This window comes from Protopterus annectens, chromosome 4.part1, assembly GCF_019279795.1.
Source record: "Protopterus annectens isolate FY-2018-M chromosome 4.part1, PAN1.0, whole genome shotgun sequence".
Taxonomy (NCBI): Eukaryota; Metazoa; Chordata; order Ceratodontiformes; family Protopteridae; genus Protopterus; species Protopterus annectens.
The window spans coordinates 486,420,917-486,445,781 of record NC_056734.1 but is presented as its reverse complement, the minus strand read 5'-3'; the positions used below and the strand labels follow the sequence as shown (position 1 = coordinate 486,445,781).

Genomic DNA, 24,865 nt, shown 5'->3' with positions numbered 1-24,865 from the left:
ATCCAAAGATGGAGTAGAAGCCTAGATGGATCTGACGACTTTTTCCTATGTTCTTTCTTGTCCTGTTTAGAGGGGATGAGCCCTAGATAGTGACTCCAAGAAGGTTGTAGGGAGCAGACCTTTCACTTTCAGAACCAACTTATTTTTGCAATATACACTTGCTCGAGGGTTAAATGACTTGCAGATATCACAGTGAATTTTTAAATGACCAGTATGCAATACTAATACAAATGTAAGCAATAAATGCACAAATCGTGTGTATCAAATAAGGGAAGTTTATGCCCACATTATTCACATTTTTTAAAGCCTGAAAGATTTTCAGCCATTTTACACTGTAAATCTATCTAAAAGAATAAAGACAGAAAAGGATTTTTGTTAATTAGAAAGAAGCTACCAATGATGGTACGAAAGGGAAGAGAAATAAGTATCAACAATGCTATTGAGAAATACACTAAATCAGTGTAGGTAGGAAGGATAAAGGTTAAACAGTTCACTTAACTGACCAACCTCTCTACGCTCGAGAGCTCAGTTCACAGCGACCATGTCTGTATGTGAAAGTGGCAAAAGAGATCTGAGGTACGTTAGGGGATACAGCATTATGGATAAGTGAGGAGCTTGAGAGTTCTAGTGGCCATGAGCTGTATAAAATGGCCGAATCTGATCCAAAACCAATTGTTGAGGAATGAATGAAAAGTGACAACATCAGATCATCTATTTTAACATGCCCAAAGTGAAAGGAGGAGCTCCCTATTCAGACCCTGAATGATTCTACTCAGGTAACTGTTTATCTCATTAAATGCAGTGGGAATGAGTCAGAAAGGTGTTTAGTGCTGAAGGCCTCTAATGTCAATTAAGTCTGTCATTGTTCAAATCATGAAATATGTGATTAGAGAGGCACACTGTGGCTGCTTGCATATCATGTCACTTTCTGAAGTTGTGTTGCTGAAAGTTTAGTAAGACATGTAGTACAGAGAAGAGGTAAAAACAGTAAACTCACTAGAGAACTTTAGGCAATGGGGAAGAGATGTCTTATGGAATAGCAGAAGAAAGCATAATGTACTATCCTGCTTGGAGAGAAGAATTTCAATGAATGACTTCCACAGATCTAGGAAGATGCCACTGCATGATGATAAACTAATGGCATCTAAATGGTACTACACTAAATGTGTCAGACCTAGCATCCAACAGCTGGTAAGTTTTTTCATATTTGTTGAAATTTTTAAGCAAACAAACAAGCATCTCTAGTTTAGATGTAGTTGGTAATCAGGTTTTTTTCTGAAAAGCAGCAAAATCTGAGTATACTACAATATTAAGACAGACATAAATGAGTATGCCACAATACTAAGCCATAAATGAAAACTACACTGTGACAGTTGTTATCCAGTCTAACAATATGGCATCCTCAGAGGCTCTATAGACTTTCAGATGAATTGGAAAATGTGACAGATGTTGATGGAAAAAAAAAGCAGCTGATATGAAATGCCTGTGTGATAAACATCAGTATTATGGAATGTATGAAAAAGTCACAAATTTGTAACTTTTAGTCTGCTTCTCCTGGGTGGGTATTTGTTACTTAGAAATGCTGTTGAAAATGTCCATCTTAAATACATAACTTCTTTCAACAACAATCTTAAAGCATGTCCAAAAATTAAAGCTTTTATACTTGTACATTGTGACACTAACAAATCTGTTTTAAAAAGTTCATTGACTATGAGAATATCAGTAGGAATCCTCTGAAAACACAAAAGACAATAACAGAGCCTTGACTGACAAAATACCTGTTCTAATCACTACTGCCTTGACGAGCTCCCCAGAATAAAATCTTGTCTGGATGACATTTGTCCCACAAAACAGTGTATGCCGCTTGTGTTCATCAGGACTGTAGACTGCATCATTCTCCACACCGTCTGGGTTTCTTGTAGGATTTGGTAAGTTGGTTTTTGTTACTGGGACACTTTCACCTAAAACCAGAAATGCATTAAAGAACCATTCACAATTAAAAAAAAGTAATTCCTAACAAAATCAGTTTTAACATAGTACTGAAATGCTTAAAAGAAAATGAAAATGGAGAATCTTTGTATTAACAACACATCTAAGAAGGCCATCTTGAACCTTTGCTTTGTCTGGCAAGGGAAATGAAGGTGGTTAAGACTTGCTTGTGCAAATCTGCTTTTTTGACTGTGCTCAGTAAAGTTAAAGGAAAACGGACAAAATATTTTTGAAAACAATTTTTTGCACTGCCTAGAAATTATAAAGTTCATAAAACCTCGTCAGCTTTAAAAAAAAAAAAAGTCATTACACAAGGCTCAATTCTTTCATTGCTTCCATTTTCTTTTTTCATAAATGACATTGCAGCAAATCTCCCATAAAAAAAAAAAGAAAACACAATCATCCTGTATGATTATCACATTGCCATCTACAAATCAAATACCTCACACTCCACTAAAATAAATCTCAAAATGGACTTATCATATCATGCAGGTTCACAAATGACAAACTCATTCTCAACATTAACAAAGCAAAATACATACATTTTGGCAGCAGACGTAAACTTGTCTCAGTTTTTCAAAACTGGAACACTATCTACAAAAACAAAAAGCCCACATAAATTACACCATACTTGGGACACACTGGCATTTAGAGCTTGATCAATCTCTTAACTTCAAATTCCTTGTCAACACAACTAAGTCCAAAATTAACTCACTCCTCTTTTGAGCAAAATAATATCCCACTTCCTTTCACCTGAAGATAGAAATGCAATCAGTAAAGGAATCTTACTAGCCCAACTTGAACACAGGAATCCCATCATACCTAATGCATTAAAAAAAAAAACTAGCACCTAAAATCATAATAAACATATTTGCAGATTTATAACACTGCCCCCCCCCCCCCCCAGCAGCAACACTGCAGAACCTCATCAAAGCAAAATGGTTAGATGTACTTTTTAACTGGCATCCTTTATAAAGTCAAAACCGTCCACTTCTTTGCAAGGCAACTCACAAAAGAGCCCCCACCTACAACCTTAGATGTCAAACTGCCCTCATCCTATATATTACAAAAATCAGTCTCCTCCACACCTGAAATTCACTTCCCCCCCTACCATAAACTCAGGCAACAGCTAAAAGAACATCTATTCAAACAAGCTTTTTGTAAATGCTTTCAAACCAAGGTATCATACAATGACCGATCATTACATTTTCTCCTCCATTCCCTTAAAGTAACCTTCATACGACAAACCCAATACTCACATAACATAACTTCCTCATTGTTCCCATGCCTCCTCCTCTTATCCACCACTCTCTCTTTCTCTCAATCCTTGCTTCCCTGAACTAATAATCTAATATCCCCCTTCTGCAAAATTCCCTTCCTTTCCTCACCTCTCTTAATCCTCTCCATCCTTTCTTCCTCTTCCTGTGTTTTTCTCGCTTTCTGCTGTTGTACAATTTGTAAACACACTACGGTAAAGTAATACATGTCTGATTAGTATGACTGTTAAGGGAATGTACAACTTCATTGAACAGAATACACTTCTACTAACAACTGACTATGTTGTATGCTGTATTCTGACTTTTCTACCTATTATGTTGCCCTCGTCTGAACCTGAAAATGGTCAATGAGTGAATGAACAAATTGGTTTGCTGAACTCTTCCTTTCCACCCAGCCATGCTACTGTTGCATACATTTTTACTGAGAGATTGCTATAAAGTTTTCAGAAAAATCCAAAAAAATTAGAGACTTATAAGAAGGCAATGCTTCATGAATGTGCTCATTGTAAGAGTAGATTGCCCAAAGTAAAATTCTCTTTTGTAGCAGTGCTCAAAAATGTAGTCTTTTACTCCCCATCCCACCCCACCCAATGCATAAGGTAATACCTGTCTCGTACAATCAGAATAACCCTGAAATAAATCCAGCTTTACTTGACTCCATATTTAAAAAAAAAGAAATATATATTTTTTATGCACGTACGTGTGTGTGTGTGTATATATATATATATATATATATATATATATATATATATAAATATAAATATATACACACACACACAGACACACACACGTACATAAGTTTACTTTCAAATCTCGAAAAACTGAAATATTGACTTTCAGTATCTCGAGACAGAAATACCGAACGCGCACTACATCGAAAAGTAAAAAAAAAAAATGAATGTCACTATACTGAAAGTTCATAATACTGAATTTTCAGCTAGTGACGTTCAGTTTTATAATATACCCTCCACCACAAAATCACAAACACCTCCCTGCCTACACCATAACAAAGCAACAAAACACACACACACAACAAAACCCACATAACCTATGTATAAGCAGCTGCGCCCCACCCTGTAACTTATATATACCAACCCTGAGGTCACACTACTACAAAAAAAAACTACCGTTTCGCACCCTACACTTACTTTGCACACTGTCAAACATACAGGGGGAAAAAAACACATACTACACATTTACAAAACTCATCACCTTCAACACTAACACACACACACAAACACACACACACACACACACACACACATTTACCCCCAACCTACTACCAAAACTTCTCAAACAACTAAAAAATAATTAATCCCTCGCCAAAACCAACCTTAAACAGTTCATAGGTTCATAGGTTGATACTAGGCTATCTGCCCCTAGGGCATTTACAAGCCTAGCCAGAGTGTGTTTGGCTTTCGCCACCCTTCTTAGATTAGTTGACTGTGCCTCTGTATAGTAGGTCACAGAAGATAGCCCATTTAAGGTTAGTTTACCGTGCCTCTCTCTAGCAGTGACACAGAAGAGATCCCAGGGGTAAATTTACGATCTCCCATCCAAACGTCAAGATTCTTCTTGAAGAGGGTCATTGAGGGGCTCTGTCTGACATGGATTGGGATTTTGTTCCAGAGTGAGGGGAGCCTCTGGGATATGAATCTGTCCCTCCAGCATGTTCCATTTATTTCTATGCTGAGGTTTAAGTCACTGGAGCGTGTAGTTCTGATGGATTTGGATTTCTTGAGGTGGAGCATGTCCATTAATTCTGGGTTAGACATGGCTTTATACGTCAGGCACAGATTGCCTCTGAGTAGGCGGTAAGCAATTGAGTAGAGCTGGAGTTTATTTACCCTAACTGTGTAGGGCATCTGTCTGAGTCCCTTGATCCTCTTGGTGAGGTACTTTTGGGGTCTTTCTAGTTGTAGCAGGTGTCGGGGTAAGGTACATCCCAAATGGGGCATTGTATTCAATTATGGGCCTGATGAATGATGAGTAGAGGGGGCACAATGACCTCTCGATCTAGATGTGAACCCCTTTGTGATAAGGTGGGCTATATAGAATGTCTTTCTAACCATTTTGGCAATGTGATTGTCAAATGAGAGATTGCAATCTACTTGGGTCCCCAAATCCCTAATTACTTCTTCCGTACATAATGGATTACCACATATGTGGTAATTTGTGGGCACTTTGTTTTTCCCAAAGGGGATGACTATGCACTTTTTGGCATTTAGCTTTAGGCCATGGCTCTGGCACCAGTTATCCGTCCCTGTGAGACCTTTTTGGAGGATGCTTGTGTCAGCCGGCGAGTCGATTATGGCCCCCAGTTTGCAGTCATCTGCAAACTTTGCCAGCCATAGTCCTCCTGTGTTAGCCTGTACCTCAGAGAAATATATACCGAACAAGAGAGGTCCCAGGACTGAGCCTTATGGGACGCCACTTGTAACTGGTTTAGAGTCTGACATGACACCTGCAATTCTGACCATGTGGGTTCTATCCCTAAGCCAGTTTGCAACCCATCTTGTGACATAGGGGTTGATATTTAAGCTGGTGAGCTTATTTATGATGCCCGAGTGGGGTATTGTGTCGAAGGCTTTTGCAAGGTCAAGGTAGGCTGTGTGGACTACCTTCCCTGCTTCTATGGCCTTGGTGACTGTTTCAAAGAAAATGACCAGGTTCAAGAGACAAGATCTGCCCTTAACAAAGCCGAATTGGGTAGGATCCAGTGTTTGGAGGTTCCCAATGTCTTTGTTTATGAGTTCCATGATGATACACTCCATAGCTTTGCAGACCAGGCTAGTTAGGCTTATAGGGCGATAGTTTCCGGGGTCTGTTGTGGCACCACCTTTATGGAGTGGGACCACTGTTGCTGTACGCCATTCTTTGGGTACATATCCTGTTGTAAGGCTGAGACTGAACAGTGATTTTTAAGTGAGGGTTTAGTTCTTCTTGGAGCTCATGTAAAACGCAGCCCGGGACACCGTTTGGTCCCATTGATGCTGTGTTTTTTGCTTTGGAGAGGGCAGCTCTCACCTGTGCATCTGTGATGTCAGGGAGGCTACACTCTGTTGGGATAGTCATTTGCTCATTTGGGGGGGGAGAAGTTTGCACTGAACCTGTCTGCCAGGATGTTGGCAATGTCTGTGGGTTCAGTGTATTTTTTGTCATTTTGCAATAACTCAGAGCATATCTGGGAGTTTCCACCCAAGTTTCTGACATAACTAAAGAAAGCATCTTGTGCAATTTTTCTTTCGAAGCTAGCCTTAGATGATTTTATGAGGGATCGTAGTTTCTTGCTAGTACTGATCAGAGTTGCCTTCCCTTTCAGGGATTTTGCTCTATCATGTAGTAGCTTCCTCCTTCTGTTGTACAGCTTATTTATGGCTGGGGTCCACCAGACAGGTCTCCTGCCTTTGGAGGAGTGTGTCTTGGTTTTATTTGAGATAGCACAATCCATGCATTCCTGTAGGTATCCATAGAATGTGTTTTTAAAGGATTCTGCGGTTTGGGCCGTATTTTCCACTGGCCCTGGGGCTTTGAAGGATTCCACCTCGGTTTTGAGAAGTGGGAGGTTTGCTTTTGAGAAGTTTTTGACCGTGGTTTCCTTTGCTGGGGGTGGGGACGGGATATATGTAAATCCAACCTGAATCTCCTTACACAACTGCACATCATCCTCCATGTCTAAATCACAGACCACACTGCACCTTTAAGTCAAAGCACACCACACCAGAAACAACCACAGGTTTGGTAAAGTGACATTTGTTAAAGTGCAGTTTTGAATAACTGCACTTTCGCTGTTTTTGTCTCGAGATACTGAAAGTCTATCTTTCTGTATTTCACAATGTCAAAGGGGACCCATATATACATACACAGTGGTGCAGCGGTTAACGTTGTCGCCTCACAGCAAGAGGTTCTCTGGTTCGATTCTCGGCTGGGGTGCCTTCTGTGTGGAGTTTGCATGTTCTCCCTGTGTTCGCGTGGGTTTCCTCCGGGTACTCCAGTTTCCTCCCACATTTCAAAGACATGCATCTGGAGCATTTCTCCCCGGGCCTCCGCTGAAAACAGGCTCTGTGGAACCTAGTCGGACTTTCCCGGTCAACAAATGTAAAATAAAGAAATATATATATATATATATATATATATATATATATATATATATGTGTCTGTGTGTATAGACATAGATATACACACAAATACATATATACAAAAACACTTCCTTCTCCAAGGTGAACAAAAAACACAGCTAAGCCAGTGTTTGCTTTCACTCTTTAATGTAAAAAGAACTTCTTCAGAAATGCAGATATCCACACAAATACTTCACTATATACAAAACCAGCAGCCACTAAAACAATCTTTATGTTTCATGCAAACAAATAATAAAAAGTAGTCAGCAATGGTCAAGGAAATGCAGCTGTAATAAAAATTAAATAAAATCAACTCAACCACTACATGGAAGGACTCTGGATGTTTCAAAGACATTTTGTTAATGATTAAAGTTGAATTACTAATGTGATAGTTATCTGTGCCACCTTAGCATACACTTACTATTTAGGGACTCATTCAAACCAGGGAAAAATACGGCATTAAGAACCAGCTGCCACTTAAATTCCTGCACCTCCAACAGAGTGTCATAATCACCAAAGAAAATATCAACTTGTTCTAAAATAAAAAACTTAAACATTTCAAATTGTTGCAATGCAAACTATGCTTCGCTAAAGCATTTTAAGTGTCCATGTTCCTTAGGGCAGCACAATGCTCCTTAGTGCGACTAGACAGTTTTCTGCAAATCCTACCTACATAAAAACAACTGCATGTGGAGCAAACACTCACATAAACCACAGTATAACTACTGTAATCAAAATGTCTGTTAAACTTTATTTTAATTTTACAATGTTTAAAAAAAATAAAAATTTCCTGAAACAATGTGTCTGCAAGAGGCACAAGACCCACCGGAAAACATGCCTGGAGCTAAATTAACACATGTATGTTCATCAAGATGAAAGGAAGAATCCTAATGTTCAAAGGACATCCACAGTGAATTAGTAGTTGTGTGTGAAAATCAAGGTCTTTCTCCTGTCAAGGATAAAATTTTCCTTTTAATCCAGATAATATCCCAGTTTCTACAAAGAATACTTCTGATAGCCGATAAATCACGGCTAATGAGTGGGAAGCTGGGAATCTGCATTAGTGATAGGAGAAGATGACATGGGGGTTTGGTCCAAATACAATGGTAGATTGGCCCACTGGAGGACGTGGTCTGACACCTCCACTTGGTTGGTTCTGTCCAAGAGTTGAGATACAGCAACTAAACACCGGATTTTGTACAGCTTTGGTACAGCCCCAGAACAACCATGCTTTCCTACCTAATATTTCAGCAGTTTTTAACTTAATTGACAGAGTGTTACATAATGACTTCCTACAAGTGTTGCACAAAGGTTTTACATTTATCCCTGCACAATGTGCGAGCATCCCTAACTTATTGCTGGATTTACGTCTATACCTTAGAAGGCTTAATTTGAAGTTTCTTTTAGAGGATGTTGCTAAAGTCCCTACAACACCAGAGAATACTTCAACACACTAAAGGGAAGTATCTTTAATTCTACTTTACATAACACATCTTTCTCATGTGTAACCTGACTTGGAGGAATCATAACACTCACTTTAGCCATGATGCCTAGGATTCTGAGAAATTCTTTTGCAGCAGTCTGAGACTTACTGGAGAAGATCAGGAAAGATTCCAGATAAAAATCCACCTTCATGTGTCAAAAAGACCTTTTGAAGACAGTTATCTAAAAGCACATCTCTCAAAGTCTTACAGCAGTACATCTGGACAAAGCTATACATAATGGGGGGATAAAGGCCCAAACATAGAGATAATCTTTAAATATGGCTGTTAAAAACTTACAATATTAATAGAACAAAAAAATAAGTTATGTACTTACCATAACGTTCCATGTTTATAGACCATCTCACCTACATTCTTGCTGGATGGGTTTGGAGCCGATTCTCGGCTCCGACTCGGCCGATACTAAAGCTCGAGTGCTTTTACTGGCTCGAGGCTAACCTCTATCCCATGGTGCCTCATGGCAATTCCCCAGATCTTGTTTTGCAAAAAAGTAAATAGATACATAATAGTCCGTAAACTATCAATACATATGCACATACAAACAGAACACTCTATTACTATCCATGCTAGGTGGATAGACAACTACAACCAGGTCAGACGGCATAATGGATAGTCCACCAGTTCCTCCAGGAAACAGGAAGGGGGAAGGAGGGTGGGACACAAGAATGTAGGCGAGATGGACTACAAACCTGGAATGTTATGGTAAGTACATAACTTCTTTATGCTATGTAGTCCTATCTCGCTGTAATTCTTGCAGGATGGGACAGCGTCCCTAGTACCTTTATCCTGGGTGGCTCAAGCGAAGAGACTCTTCAGCACAGCGGACCCAAAGGATGACCTGTCCCGGGAGGCCAAATCCAATCTGTAATGAGTGACAAAGGTATGAGGTCTTGCCCAAGTAGCTGCTGCACAAATGGTATCAATTGGGAGTTTTGATCTAAAGGCATATGAAGTTGATACTGCTCTGGTTGAATGACCTTTTACTTTGGCTGGTAATTGCTTGCCAGCAGCTTTGTAAGCAAATGAAATGCAGTCTGAAAGCCATTTAAACAAAGTGACCTTAGAAACAGGCAAGCCTTTATTTCTGTCTGAAAAGGAAAAACAATTGGTCTGATTTTCTAAATTCTTTAGTCCTGTGCAAGTAAAACCCGATAATTCTGTGGACATCCAATTGGTGTAGTCTGTATTCTGATTTATTAGTATGATTTGGGAAGAAAACTGGTAGTTCGATAGTTGTGTTGAGATTATGCTCTGAACATACCTTAGGAAGAAAGGAAGGATTAGTTCTAAGCGAGACTCTATCCTTGTGGAAAACAATGTAAGGAGGTTGAATGGTGAGGGCTTGCAATTCTGAAACTCTCTTAGCAGATGTTATAGCCACTAAGAACAATGTCTTCCAAGACAAGAATTTCAGATCCGATGAGGAAGAAGGTTCAAAAGGTGGAGAAATTAAAGATGTAAGAACTAGGTTTAGGTCCCAGGGCTCCGGTGGTTGCCTGACTGGAGGTCTGAGAAGGACTCCTCCTTTCAAAAAGGTTTTGCATAATGAGTGGGACATGACTGGATTTCAAATGTAGCCAAAATGATAATTAGAGATGGCAGTTAGCTGAACTCTAATAGTAGCAGCTGCAGCTCTTTCATGAAAAATGGATGCTGGGAAGGACAGGACAGACTCTATAAGAGCTGAGTAGGGATCTATGCCTTGGTTTGCTGCCCAAATGGAGAACCTTTTCCATTTACTGGAATATAATTTCCTGGTGGAAGGTTTGTGTGAAGAAATCAGAATGTGTTTGACTGTGGTGGAAAGGGGGACACACCTGGCTATTCGTAGAACTGGAGCAGCCATGCTGTCAATTTCAGGGTTTGGATAGTAAGATGGAACTGCCCTGACTGATGAATCAGGAGGTCTGGAGATGGTTCCAGAATCCATGGTTCCTCCAAGAGATAGGGCCACAGGAAGGGGAAACAGACTTGGCAAGGCCAGTAAGGAGAAATGAGGATCAGGGTACTCTTCAACAGTTTTGCTATCTGAATCACTTTTGGTATGAGAGGAAAGGGTGGAAAAGCATAAAGGAGTCCTGGAGGCCAACTGTGGACCAGAGCACCCCTGGGTGACATCCCCGGATGGGAGGGCAAAGTAGCTGCTGCATTTGGTGTATGTGGCGAATAGGTCGCAGCAAGGCTGGCCCCATTTGCAAAAAATCTCTTCCGCAACTTCAGAATTCAGGGACCACTCGTGAGGCATCAGAATTGCTCAACTGAGTTTGTCTGCTATCACAGTGGACTTCCCCTGGATGTGCATTGCTACCAGAAGGCATTGAGTGTCCATCTCCCATTACCATACTCTTAAAGCCTCTCAACAAAGTGGGTAAGATTTGGTTCCCTCTTGGTTGTTTATGTACCACACTACAGGCATGTTGTCTGTCTGAATCGCAATTGTCCCAGTATGAAGACAACTGTGAAGTGCTTGCAACACGTATAGCACTGCTCTCATCTCCAGAACATTTATGTGCAAGTGGTTCTCATGATCCTGCCAAATACCTTGGACCGTCATTCCGAGATAATGCCCCCCCACCCTATCTGGGAGGTGTCCGTGGTCAAGACTGTATTTTGTTGAGGGGGAGCAAATGGGTGAAGTTGATCCGTATGTAACCACTATGTTAGATCCTTCTTGCAGGAGTTTGTGATGAGAATTTGGTGAGACAGGGGGAGATCCTACATTGACCACTGGGCAAACAGTAGCCATTGGAGTACTCTCGTGTGCAGACGACCTAGGGGAACTAAGAGAATGGTGGAAGCCATAGTCCCTAGGACCTGAAGGACTATCCTGGCCTGTACTTTGTCTTTCTTCAGCAAGGATCTGACTTGGTCGTGCAACGATTCTATCCTTTCTGGTGTTAGTGTTGCTGTCATGTTGGTTGAGTATTTCTGAGCCTAAGAATACAATGCGCTGCGATGGAGATAAGGCTGATTTGTTTAGGTTTATTGTAATGCCTAATCTGGCGGACAAGGATAGAGTCTCGTCCCTGGTTCTGATTAGTTGGTGCTTGGTGGTAGCAGTGAGGAGCCAGTCGTATAGGTACAAAAACACCTGGAATCCTTGACGTCTCAGGTGAGCTGTTACCACTGCCATGCATTTGGTGAACAATCTGGGGGCTGTAGTGAGGCCAAAGGGCAGTGTTCGAAATTGAAAATGACTGGCTCCCAGCCAAAAGCATAAGTGTCTTCTGCAGCACCTGCCCATTTTGATGTGGTAGTATGCATCCTGAAGATCTACTGAGCACATCCAACTGTCTTTCCTGATAAAGGGAAATATCGACTGCAGAGTGATCATACGGAACTTCGATTTCTTTACAGACTTGTTGAGTTTGCTGAGATCTAGAACTGATCTCCAGTCCCCTGTCTTTTTTGGAACTAAAAAGAATCATAAGTTCTGGATCCTATTTGCTCTGTCGGGACTTCTTGGATAACTTTTTTGAAGCAATGAGATGACCTCTCATGTTGCACGGTCTAGCTGAATGGGTGGCACTTCTGGTAGAGACCGGTTTACCGGGGGTTCGGGAATAAGGTAACCTCTGGATATTATGGTTTTTACCCAACGATCTTGGGAAATTTGTAGCCAGGTGCTTGGGTACAGTGAAAGACAACCCCCGACTGCCTCCAGAGACAGACAGTTGGGCAACCCCTCAGGGGCGATGGAAGGGACTTTCAGAGAAAGTATCTCTATCTCCCTGATGCTGCGGACCTCCTCTGCTCTTCCATTATATCCTCCCTCTCTGCCTCTAGGGGAGGGTTGACCTTGTGCCTGAGGGAAACCTTTTTGGGATTACGGAACCACATTTTCTCTCCTGTATAGTCCTTGGGATAGGGTCTACAAGGAAGGGAGAAACGGACTCTGACAGCAGATAAGGTTTTCCCTTCCTGCTCTCACCTGGTCAAAGTCTCTCTTACCTGCAGTCCAAAAAGAGTGGAACCATCAAAGGGGACGTTGGTAAAAGAAGACTTAAAGGATTCCGTGAAGTTACATAGATGCATCCAGGAATGTCTCCTAAGAGAAATTCCCGCAGCGGCTGCCCTGCTTGCTCTGTCAGCTGCATACGAAATCAGCCTCATGGAGGAATTAGCTATAGATGTAAGGGTGGAGAGCTGCACAGATACCTTGTCCGTAGATCCTGAAGTTACTGAACCCTGAAGGGAGTCTTCCCAACTCCTTCAGGAGATCCCTTTGAAGTCTAGCAAAATGGGACAGGTAATACAGCAATCGTAAATTAAATGCCGCTGAAGAGAAAGTACGCTTTCCATACCTATCCATCCATCCTGGACTATTTATTAGGAGGATGGATATTAGAAGATGTCTCGGACAACTCCTTTTTTGTGGCCGCTGCTACCACCATAGCATCCACAGGAACTCCCTTAGAAAGAAAGGACTTATCTTCCAGGGCAGTCATAAATTTGGCCTCCTCGGGACAGGCTCCACTGTGTCCGGGGAGGTTCAGGCTTTCTGGGATATGACCCCCAAGAGTTGGTCATAAGGCGGTGTCACCTAGGAGGTGGAAGGTCGGGAACCAAAGGCCTCAAGGTACACTGATTCATCCTCAGTAGGGTTAGAGGCCTTCCAATCACCCCTCTAAGGATTTCAAGGATGTCAGCAAAAGAGACATCTTCAGAGGGGGACCTAGGGGACCCTTCTGACTCATCCAAATCAGTGTCTGACGTGACAGACTCAGGTGAGTCAATGTGCTTCCTCTTACAAAGTCTCTTCCGAAGAAGCTCTCCAGAGGAATAATCTGGGGAGGTCTCAGAAGAGGGGAAACCTTCAATGGGGGCTGCTGGAGTCTCTGGTTCCCTATACTGAGGGGATGGCGGGAGAGAAGAGGTTGCTGCCGGCTGCTGGTGGGACATCAGGTCCAAAGGCAGGGCTTTGGCAATGGACAAAGCTTTCTCTATTGGTTCAAAGGCCTTTCCACCCCACTCCGACCTGCGCTCAGAGGAGACGGAAGGTCGGCTCTGAGCAGGAGGGACAGGTTCCGAAGCAGATTTGGGAACCGAGCTCAGTTGAGCTGAAGCACCGAGAGGGAGGGTCGGTTCCGAAGAAAAAACAGGGTGACTATCCCTCTTGGAGTCGACTTGAGAGAGTCGGCTCCCAGATCCCTCGGCTCAAGACTGAGCCGCTGAGGATAGAGCTATCGGTTCCGAGGAAGCAGGAAGAATTTTCGGAACTGTAGGATCCAACACAGGACCCAAAGTGTTCAACTCCGAGAGCGAAAAAGTTGGAGGAGGAGCAGTAGTCTGGAGATGGGATCGCTCCGAAGCCTTTGGGTCTGGAAGAGCTAACTTTTTAGCCAGAGCCGGATCACAGAGCAACCTCTTCACCACCCGCTTGATATCCTCATCTGAAAGTGTCCTGGAGGAACGGGTGGAGACAGAAGGAGATCTCCTCCTTTCTAAAATAGGAGACCTCAAAGTTGGTGAAATAGGGTCGATAACTGGTGAGTGTCTTGACACCGAAGGTTGTCTTGGCACCGAAGAAACTGACGGCACCGAGACAGAAGAAGCGGAATCGGAGCCAGAACTCCTTGGCTGCGTCGCTTTAGACTTTGTAGATGGCTCCGATGCTTGAACCGAAGATTTTCTCTTCACAGTTTTGGGAGGTGTCTGACCTAGTTCCAGCTGCTCCTGGAAGGAACTAGTCATAAGACCCCTATCAATTTACGTTTTCTCTCATTAAGAACCCTAGTACTGAAGGCATGGTGTACAGGGTTTCTTGTAAATGAGCCTCTCCCAGACAGTACACACAGCTAGTGTGACTGTCAGTCAATGACATTTTTTGCAAACACTTGTCACATTTCTGGAACCCAGAAGGGTGGTTTTCCTTATGTTCCCTATCTTTCTCTTTAAACATGCTGACAAGAAAACAAGGCTAACAACAATAACAATACTAACTATAACCAACAGCAAAGTTATGAAGAGAAGAAAGTTTTTTTTTTTTTTTAAAGGGAAGAAGGACTAGCATTCAGGGAGGAAAGACCCTCTAATTTAAGTGAGCAACTACTGCCCTCTATCTAAAATGGGCCACACAAGCCTAAAAACGTGAAATAGGGGATCAAGCACTAAACAATAATCACACACGTAATAGATAACAATTATTAAGGTAGAAATATGAAGAAAATTGATGAAAAATAAGATTTATCAAAAAATCTTCTACTTAGACAACGAGCCAGTAAGGAGACAACCTCGAAGCTTTCATGGCAAATGAGATCTAGGGAATTGCTGTGAGGCACCATGGGATAGGGATTAGCCTCGAGCCAGTAAAAGCTCTTGAGCTTTAGTATCGGCCGAGTCGGAGCCGAGAATCTGCGCCGAACCCATCCAGCAAGAATTACAGCGAGATAGGACTATATAACATAAATATTTCAGTTATTTTTAAGTGTAATGGGGACTGTAAACAGGTGCTGCTGTTCTTTTTTTCTTTCTCCCTTCTCTCTCTCTCTCCTTGTTCAGTTTCAAGAAATGTAGGCACTGCAATGTACCCCCCAAAAAAACTGGTTAACAAGCATGATAAAAGAAAAATTAATGTGCTTTTTCTCATTTCTGCATGAGAAAATGACTGGATTAAATGCTTTTGATTGATTTAGTAACACATTTTAAGAGAGAGCAAGTAAATAAAAAAGAACACTGGATATTATGAGGCTTTTTTTCTAGCAAATACATGTATGCTCAGTAACAATTCTGCAGCTGGTCTTCATGTTTCCATGGAAACAATTTTGATAATGAGAAATTGTCTGCCTGGTTCTCACGTCTGCATGGAGACAATCTGATAAAGAGAAACTGGCTGCAGTCTGATGAAAAATCACTGGCTGTGGAAAAAAAAAAAGAGAGAAACTGGCTAGGCATTCCATTCTCTGAAAGCAAGCATTCAGGCCTTTTCCCAAAGTAGATAATGTTCTCTGAAAGTATTCAGGGGCTTTCCCAGGGTAGTTAATGTTCTGTGAAAACATTCAGGGGTTTCCCGGCTGGGAAAGCTATAAAGAAGAAAAAACTACTCCGCACTTAGTAGAAGCACAGGCTGCACCACGCCTCTTAGCATGGATGACCTTTCTTTTAGGTTAACTCAGGTCTGTAAATGTGGCTGTCAGCTTGGGACTTTTGTTCCTATTAGGAGGGTAAAACTTCCAATATTTGAAGGTGTACATAGTTTTGTGTGTTAGTATTATGTTAATAGCTTTTAGGGGGATACTGACGTGTGTGTGTGTGTTTGTTTTTCTGTTTGAGGGATTTCAATAAAACAAAATGTTTTATAAGATGTGACATAGGCTCAAATAGATATGACAGGAAACAACTGTATAAAAGTTCAACATGCCAAACAGTGTATGCATGTAACACAAAAGCTGGAACTAGACATTTAACAAAAAAGGTGTTATAAATAAAAGGTGGGAATAATAACTTTTTAATACAATGATGGGTAGTGGAGATTATTCAGGAGCTGTTAGAGAGGATAGAAATGTATTCTGAAAATATAGCTCGGGAGTGGGATAACATTAAGGTGGAGTTTAAAAATAGGGTGGAAATATAAGAAAGGGGGCTATGATTGAGAAGTAACATGAAATATTTAGCGGTATTGACAAATGTTAAAGTATTGCAGAACAGGGGGATCTCACAGAACAAGAGGAAGATCAACTGCAGAATGCTAGGCAGAAAATAAGGGATTAGCTTGATAATATGCACAAGCTTAGAAAGACTGCTGTTAAGCAACTGTTTCTGACAGTAACATTAGAGCACAAAAACTACTAGCAGATTGACTCAGGTGACAGAAAGTAGAAAGGACTGTCGTCAGACTTAGGGAGCCTATAACAAAGAAGGTAACAAGAGATCCTGTAAAGATATTAGAAATATTTTGGAAATTCTACGAGAGTGTCTATAAAGCAGAGAAACATGAAAATCAAGAAAAGATACAAATGGAAATGTTTGTGGAAGAATTAAATATGCCAAGGTGAGAGGTAGATGAGGCTCAATTACTAACAGGATAGGAGGAGATGGTACAAAAATTGTGATGTATAACCAATCTACAGGAATGTCCCCAGGAATAGATGGTATTCCTGTGGAAGTTTGGAAGCTAGGAGGAAAAAAATGATGAAGACCTGAAAGGTTTTGTTTAACAGTATCTTAATAGGAGGATAAGTACCACTGCGCCATGGACAAAGCAGTAGTAGCTTTAATACCTAAAGAGGGTAAGGATCCATCAGATCCATCTTTATACAGGCCCATTTCAACAATAAACCATGATTATAAAGTGTTCATGTCTACAATGGCTAAAAGAATGCCAAAAGTAATGCCAAATGGATCAATGTGGTTTTGTGGAGAGGGGGCAAACATCTGACAACATTAACAGAACATTGATGATCCAGAGGGAAGCAGAATGTAAGAAAATACCATTGTTGTTGATGGGTCTTCATGCAAAGAAAGCATTAGACAGAGTACCCTGGGACTTTATGAGCAGGGGAATGGAAGAATTATTATAAGGTTGATTAGGAGAATATATGAGGGATCAAAAGCAAAACAAAGTGGGTAGGGTCCTCTCTGATAATTTCAGCTTGAGAAGAGTAACCAGGAAGGTGTGTCCTCTTTTCCCCTCATTATTTTGTTTACATTTAGAACTTTTAGCAAAGAAAATAAGGGACTCAAATTCAATGATGCAATTGATATGATAGTCAAGAAAAGATGGCTTTATTTGCAGATGATATTATTTTATACCTGACCATGTTGGAGTGAATGACTTGAGACGTACCTCTCTGGACTACATGAAAAGAGACATGGAAGAGCTCTCGGATCATGTGGCCCAGGCAGGTATGACCCTAGCCCTGAGTAGCATCCTGCCTTCGCTCAGAATGATACCACAATATAAGGACAAAATGATTGACTTCAACAATTGGCTAAGCTTCTGGTGTCATTTAAAGGGGATCCAGTATCTGTCTGCCTGGGATGACATGATCGACAGACCACGATGCTTTGCCAGAGATGGTCTGCACCTGTCGCCCCTGGGATTCAGGTTACTGGCTAAGGCTCTTGCCACCCCTACAGTGCCTTTTTTAGGCAAAGTTCAAAGGACAAAACCACCACCGTAACAGGTAGAAGCATGCAAAATCTGAAGGTAATGCTACTCAATGCTAGAAGTCTAAACCTCAAAATGCACTCTCTCGAGGCACTCCTAAAAATGGAGAACATCGATATCTGTGCAGTAACTGAGACCTGGTTCAAGGCTCCAGAGAGCACCCCTGCAATATCAGGCTACAACTCTTACCATACTTTTCGGCTACTAAACTAGGATCGAAACACTAAAGGTGGAGGAGTGTCCATATTCACCAGGGATATTCACACCACCAGGTTAGTTGCCCAACACAATGCGCCTGAAATTCTCCAGGTGCAACTAACACTAGGTAAAGACTGCAATCCAAATTGTAGCTTGCTACAGATCCCCCAACATGCCCCAAGATTCTCACTACACCTTTCTAAACATACTGGAAAATATTAATATACAGCCAAACACCCTAACACTGGGTAATTTCAACTACCCTGCCATTAACTGGGAAAACTACTCGTGCACCAACACCTTTGCCCAACGGTTCTTGGAATTCATAAATTCCAATGCCCTGGATCAACTAATCCATAGTCCCACAAGGGGCACCAATATCCTAGACCTGGTCATTACCAACATGGGAAATCGATGCTCCACACCTATGGTCACCCCCTCGTTGGTCAGGTCAGACCATAAGCTAATCACCCTTAACATCCCACCCCCACCCCCACAGTAAGGAAACCTCCATAAAAAACTTCTCCAAGGCCAACTTCATGCTACTCAAGTCAGAAGTTACAAACTTCATGACACCCATGCAGATGGGAACTGAAAGTTTGACTGCTGAGTCCTACACTAAGGCACTGTATGAGCACATCCACTCATGCATGAATCGTGCCATCCCAAATAGAACCAAGATGCTCTCCTCCAAAAAACGAAGCCAATCTGGGGGTCCCCTGCCATAAACAAACTTTACAACAAAAAGAGAAAACTGTTGCAAAAAAGAGGAAAATCCCAGGATGCAAAATACTCCCTTACCAGCCTCAGTAAGAAGCTGAGATCCCTCATAAAATCCTCCAAAGCTAGTTACGAAAATAAAATTGCCAAATATTCCAAAGACAACCACAAGGCATTGTATAACTATGTCAAGAATCTAAACGGCAATGCTCAGATCTGCTCTGAGCTACAACAGAATGGCATTAAATATACTGATCCCAAGGATATTGCCAATATCCTGGCAGATCGATTCAGTGCCAACTTCACCCCCCCCACCCCCTAAATGGCCCATCTCAATACTGGAAGATTGCCAAATTCCGGTAATAACGGCTACACAGGCAAAAAACGCACTCTCCAAAGCTAAGAATACAGCATCCATGGGACCAGATGACATCCCGGGCTGTATACTACATGAACTACAAAATGAACTGGCACCTCACCTAAGTGTCATGTTTAATCATACCCCCCCCTCAGGCTTCGTGCCCACTGAGTGGCACACAGCTATATTTATCCCACTCCACAAGGGGGAGCCACCTTGGATCCCGGGAACTACTGCCCCATCAGTCTGACGAGCCTGATATGCAAGGCCATGGAATGTATTATCATGGAACTAATAAACAAAGACATTGACAACCTTAAAACACTGGACCCCACCCAGTTTGGGTTCGTGAAGGGCCTATCTTGTCTCCTGAACCTTATTGACTTCTTTGAATCAGTCTCCAGAGCCATGGACGAGGACAAGGCAGTCCACACAGCCTATCTAGACCTCGCGAAGGCCTTTGACACCATTCCCCACTCTGGAATCATAGATAAACTTACTAAGCTGGGCATTAATCCCTACGTCACTCGATGGGTTGCCAACTGGCTTACTGACATAATCCACACTGTAAAAGTAGCTGACTCCAAATCCAGCTCCAGACAAATGACAAGTGGAGTACCTCAGGGTTCAGTCCTGGGACCTCTCTTATTTGGCATCTACTTCTCTGAAGTACAGGCCAACACTAAGGGACTCTGGCTAACAAAGTTCGCAGATGATTGCAAACTGGGAGCCATTATTGAATCCCCAAATGATGTGGATACTCTACAAAAGGGCCTTACAGAAACAGATGCTTGGTGCCAGAGCCATGGGCTCAAGCTCAATGCCAAGAAATGTATAGTTATCCCCTTTGGGAAAAAACATATACTCGTGAATTATCAAATAGGTGGCAGCACACTAAACACCGAAAGTGTGATAAGACACTTGGGGACACAGGTGGACAGTGGTCTCACCTTCAATAACCACAATGCCACAACAGTCAGGAAATCCTCCTATGTGACACACCTCATCACTAAGGGCTTTTCATCCAGAAAAAAGGAGGTCATTGTCCCACTGTACTCATCCCTCATTAGACCCATTACAGAATACAAAACCCCACTTGGTATGCACCTCTCAAGACATCTGCAACAACTGGAAAGGTTGTAGAAATACCTCACTAAAAGAATCACAGGCCTAAAGCAGATGCCCTATGCTGACCGCCTTAAAAAACTCCAGCTATACTCTGTCGCATATCGTCTACTCCGAGGCGATCTCTGCTTAACATACAAGGCCATGTCAAACCCAGAGTTGTTAGACATGCTACCCTTAAAGAAATCCCAATCCCTCAGAACCACACGCTCCAGGGATCTAAATCTGGTCATCACAATAAACAAAACATGCTGGAGGGATAGGTTCCTGACCCAGAGACTCCCCAGACTCTGGAATAGACTGCCCATGCATGTCAAGCAGAGCACCTCTTTGGCCCTCTTCAAAAGGAACCTTGATGATTGGATGGGAGAAAGGAAATTCATCCCGGGGATCATGTCAATCGCCCTGCTAGACAGGGGTCCAGGGAAGTAAACAGTGTGGGAAGAAATTGCCAGGGAATTGTTATGGCTAGTCTTGTACAGGCCCTAGGGCCGATAGCCTGGTATCAACCTATGAACCTATGAAAACCAGGAAAAGTCATTACATTGCTGTGGAACATTTTGAGACAGTTTCAGATCTTTTTGGAATACAAAATTAATGAAGCTAAAATGAAGGCAATAGCGGTAAATGATGTACCCACACATGAAGTGGCACAGGAATACTAATATTTATGGGGACATGATAAAATGAAATATTTAGGAGTATGGATTAAAAATGATTCTAGTGTGGCAGCTAAGGATATGTGAGAAGAGACTAAAAATATAATACAAAAGCTGAGAAAATAGAAGCTTTGTTATATGGGTATGGATAGTAAGATACAAGCAGTTAAAATGTTTTTAGCCCATTTAGTCTTATACACGGGTCACACATATTTTGGTCAACCATAGAAGTTGTCGGTAGCAATTAATAAAGAGCTGAAGGACTTTATCTGGGAGAGGAAGACAGCAAGCATCAAGTGGGATAAGATGATTCTTCCAGTAGAACAGGGCAGATTGGAATTACCCAATTTGAAGGGGTATTTCAGAGCTACACAGTTAAGACTACTATATATAGCACATGCAGAAAACTATAACTCAACGTGGAAAGGATGATGATGATGAAACTTGGGGGAAGCTCAAGAAACGGATGAGATTTTGGATGCAGGCCTTTTAAGGAGAATAAAGAATAGCTGTGTAAGAACTTACCATAACCTCAGATGTCCTCCTCTTCCATGTTGCAGCACTCATTACAGTAGGGAGGTTGCTGCCTGCAGCGCCGACATCTGGCCAGTATACCAAAGTTTTTGGTTCAGGAAGGTACATGTGACGTCCTTTGTCAGAGCCATAAAATGACATAGGGTATATAAAAGTAATGTCTGCATGTACCTTCTTCAGAATGGACTGCCACATACAGTAGTACTCCTGTAGGTTTAAAGTGGATCATAATAGGGAGACCCTTGAAACTCTCATGTGGACTAGACCCCAGGGTACTTGATAGGCTGTGTACAGTGGAGAAACTGGAAAAAATGGGTGACTATGTCCCCACAGGTAAGCAAAAGTATGTTAGATAGGTAAAGTAGAGGGGACAGGAGGGAGGGACTGAATACTGCAACATGGAAAAGAAGGCCATCTAAGGTTATGGCAAGTTCTTGCACAACTATTCTATGTCCTTCTATTCTCATGTTGCAGTATTCCTTACATAAGAGAGAGTACCAAAGCTTTTAGGTATGAGCCTGGGTGGAGGATTGGGGTCCCTGGTCAATGAGACCCTGAAGAACTGATATGGTAAATCCAGCTTTGGCTCTGGAGGCTAGGGCCAGTTTGTAATGTTTGGTAAAGGTGTGTACTAAAGCCCATGTGGCAGCTTCTAAAATGAAGGCGTATTCAACCCCTTTGAAAAAGGCAGCTGAGGAAGCAGGTGTTCTGGTGGAGTGGGATTTGACATGTCCGTGTAAAGTCTTCCCATGACAGGAATAGCATATGCCAATGGACTTAGAGATCCATGATGAAATGGTCTGTTTGGAGACTGCCTTCCCTAAAGCTCTCGGATGGAATAAGATGAATAGCTGGTTAGACTTTCAAATAGGTCTGGTTCTATCTAGTTAGTACCTCAGTTGTCTGTGGACACCTAGAGAATGTAGTGTCTTCTCCGAGGGATTTTGGGGGTGAGATTAAAAAATAGGCAAGTTAATGGTCTGGTTTAATGAGAGTTCATTAACCACCTTAGGCATGAAGGAAGGGTTAGTCCTGAGGGCAACTATGTCCTTGTGAAAAATAAGGTAAGGAGGGGTGGCCATTAGGGCTTGTATCTCTGATATCTTCCTGGCGGAAGTAAAGGCCACTAGCAGAACTGTTTTCAGGGTGCACAGTTTTAGGGATACTGAATGTGCTGGTTCAAAAGGTGGCAATGCAAGTTTTTCTAGTACAAAATTCAGGTCCCAAGGGAGAAGTATAGGCTTTCTGGGGGGCCTGATATGGAGTACCCCCTTTCAGGAAAAGCTTAACTTTCCAATGTTGAAGCCAGAGGTAGTAACATGGGTAGGCAAGCAGAGATGGCAGACAAATGGACTTTGACTGAAGAGTAAGTTAGTCCTGAGTGAAGGAGCTCACACAAATAGGAAAGGACCAAGGGTACAATAGTAGTCATAGGGTCATGGTTTTTCCTTTGACACCACCTGGATAATCTCTTCCATTTAGATACATCATTTTTCCTGGTACTGGGTTTTCTGGCCTCCTGCAGAACATTGAGTATGTCCTTTAAGTATAGGTGTCTGAAGGGGATTAGAACCCTATCAACTATAAGGTCAGTTTCATATTGTTCACCTGGGGATGTAGTAGGGATCCCCTGTCCTGTGTGGGCAGGTCGATTTAGTGGGGTAACCAGTGATGATTGCACTTGGCTAGTAGGTGAAGAAACCAATGATGTCTTGGCCAAAAAGGGGTCACCAACAGGATTTTGGGTTTGTCCCTCTGGATTTTCAGGAGGACTTTCTGAATCAGTGCGAAGGGTGGGAAGGCATAGAGATACATTCCCTCCCAAAGAAAGGAGAAGGCGTCCACTTTCCAAGCATGCGGATGTGGGTCCTTTGTGCATAACCTGGACATCTGTCTGTTCTGGGAGGAGGCAAAAAGATCTGCTTGTGGAATTCCCCCCTGTAGATAAGATCCAGGAATACCTTTCTGTGAAGCATTCGTGAGAGGGAGCTGAAATTCTGCTGAGTGTGTCTGCCACGACAGTCTCCTTAGAGAGAATATACACTGCTACTAGATTAATCTGGAGTGATGATGCTAGGGTCCATATCTCGGTGGCCAGGCTGCAAAGAGGGTAGGATCTTGTCCCCCCTTGTTTATGTACCAAAGGACAGTAATATTGTCCATGATCACTTTCAGGGCTCCTGGCTGTAGAGCTGTCTTGAATGTTTGCAAGGCTAGCAGTAGTGCCCTCATTTCTCTGACGTTGATGAAGTCCTTTTGTCTTAGGGCGGACCATTTCCCTTGCACAATGAATTGCTTCTGGCTGTGTAGTAGCACTGCAACCCAACCCATGTCTGCTGCATCTGTGGAGACTTGTAGGGGAGCCAGAACCTGTAAGGGGGTTCCTTGGTTGAAGTGGATGGCTGAGACCCATCATTGGAGTTCCCTCTTCAGACACTGAAGTAGGGGAAGGGTGGAATCCAGAGGGTGGGAGTGTTGGCTCCATAAGTTCTTTAGGATCCACTGGATTTTCCTCATGTGGAGTCTTGCCAGAGGTAGCATGGGTATTAGGGATGCCATGTGGCCTAACCTCCTTAGGAACTCTCGAGCTGTGGGTGAAGAGATTGCTGAAGTACCGACAAAGGTCTAGGATCCTTTGGTCTGGAATGAAGGCTTTCATTCTGTCTGTTCTGATCCTGCATCTCAAGAAAACCAGGTCTTGAGTGGGGTTCAGGTGAGACTTTTCGTTGTTTATGGTAAACCCGAACTGTGTTAGGGTGGATATCACCTGTTGTGGGTGGAGTAGAAGGACTTGGTGGTCCTGATGAAGAATTAGCAGGTCATCTAGATATGGGTATATTTGTATATCCCATGCTCTGCAGTGAGCAATGAAGGGTGCTAGACACTTTGTGAACACTCGATAAACAGTAGTACAAAGGGCAAGGCAGAGAAAGTACAGTTGCGTACACTTACCATAAATGTAGATGTTCGAGTGTATTCACTGTTGCAGTCATCACATTTGGATTATCTGTCTGCAAGTAGCCCTCAGTCAGCCTGAATACCAGAGTTTTGGGATTTCTGTGCCGGATGCTGTTGCTTCTTCCATGATGTCAGGTTGTCAGGAATATAAAACATGCAGCCGATGCCATTACATCAGTTTTTCTTGCCCTACATGTCAGGAGCCCCCCCACAACAGGAAGCAATTACATGGTGTAGAACACCCCCAGTAGAAAGTAAATACCAATGTTATAAGATATGGCCAAACAAAAAAGAATAGGTAGAAGTATAGAGAAGTCA

The 24,865-nt window shown here is 42.3% G+C and overlaps 1 protein-coding gene across 1 annotated transcript in view; it reads right to left on the bottom strand.

Annotated features, from left to right (window-relative positions):
- Positions 1-24,865, bottom strand: part of ATP13A3 (ATPase 13A3) — a 2,707,264-nt gene that overhangs the window by 1,692,217 nt on the left and 990,182 nt on the right. The window contains exon 12 of the mRNA XM_044070296.1: positions 1,779-1,961. Coding sequence (XP_043926231.1) covers positions 1,779-1,961 — 183 coding nt within the window. The remainder of the gene's footprint in view (positions 1-1,778; positions 1,962-24,865) is intronic.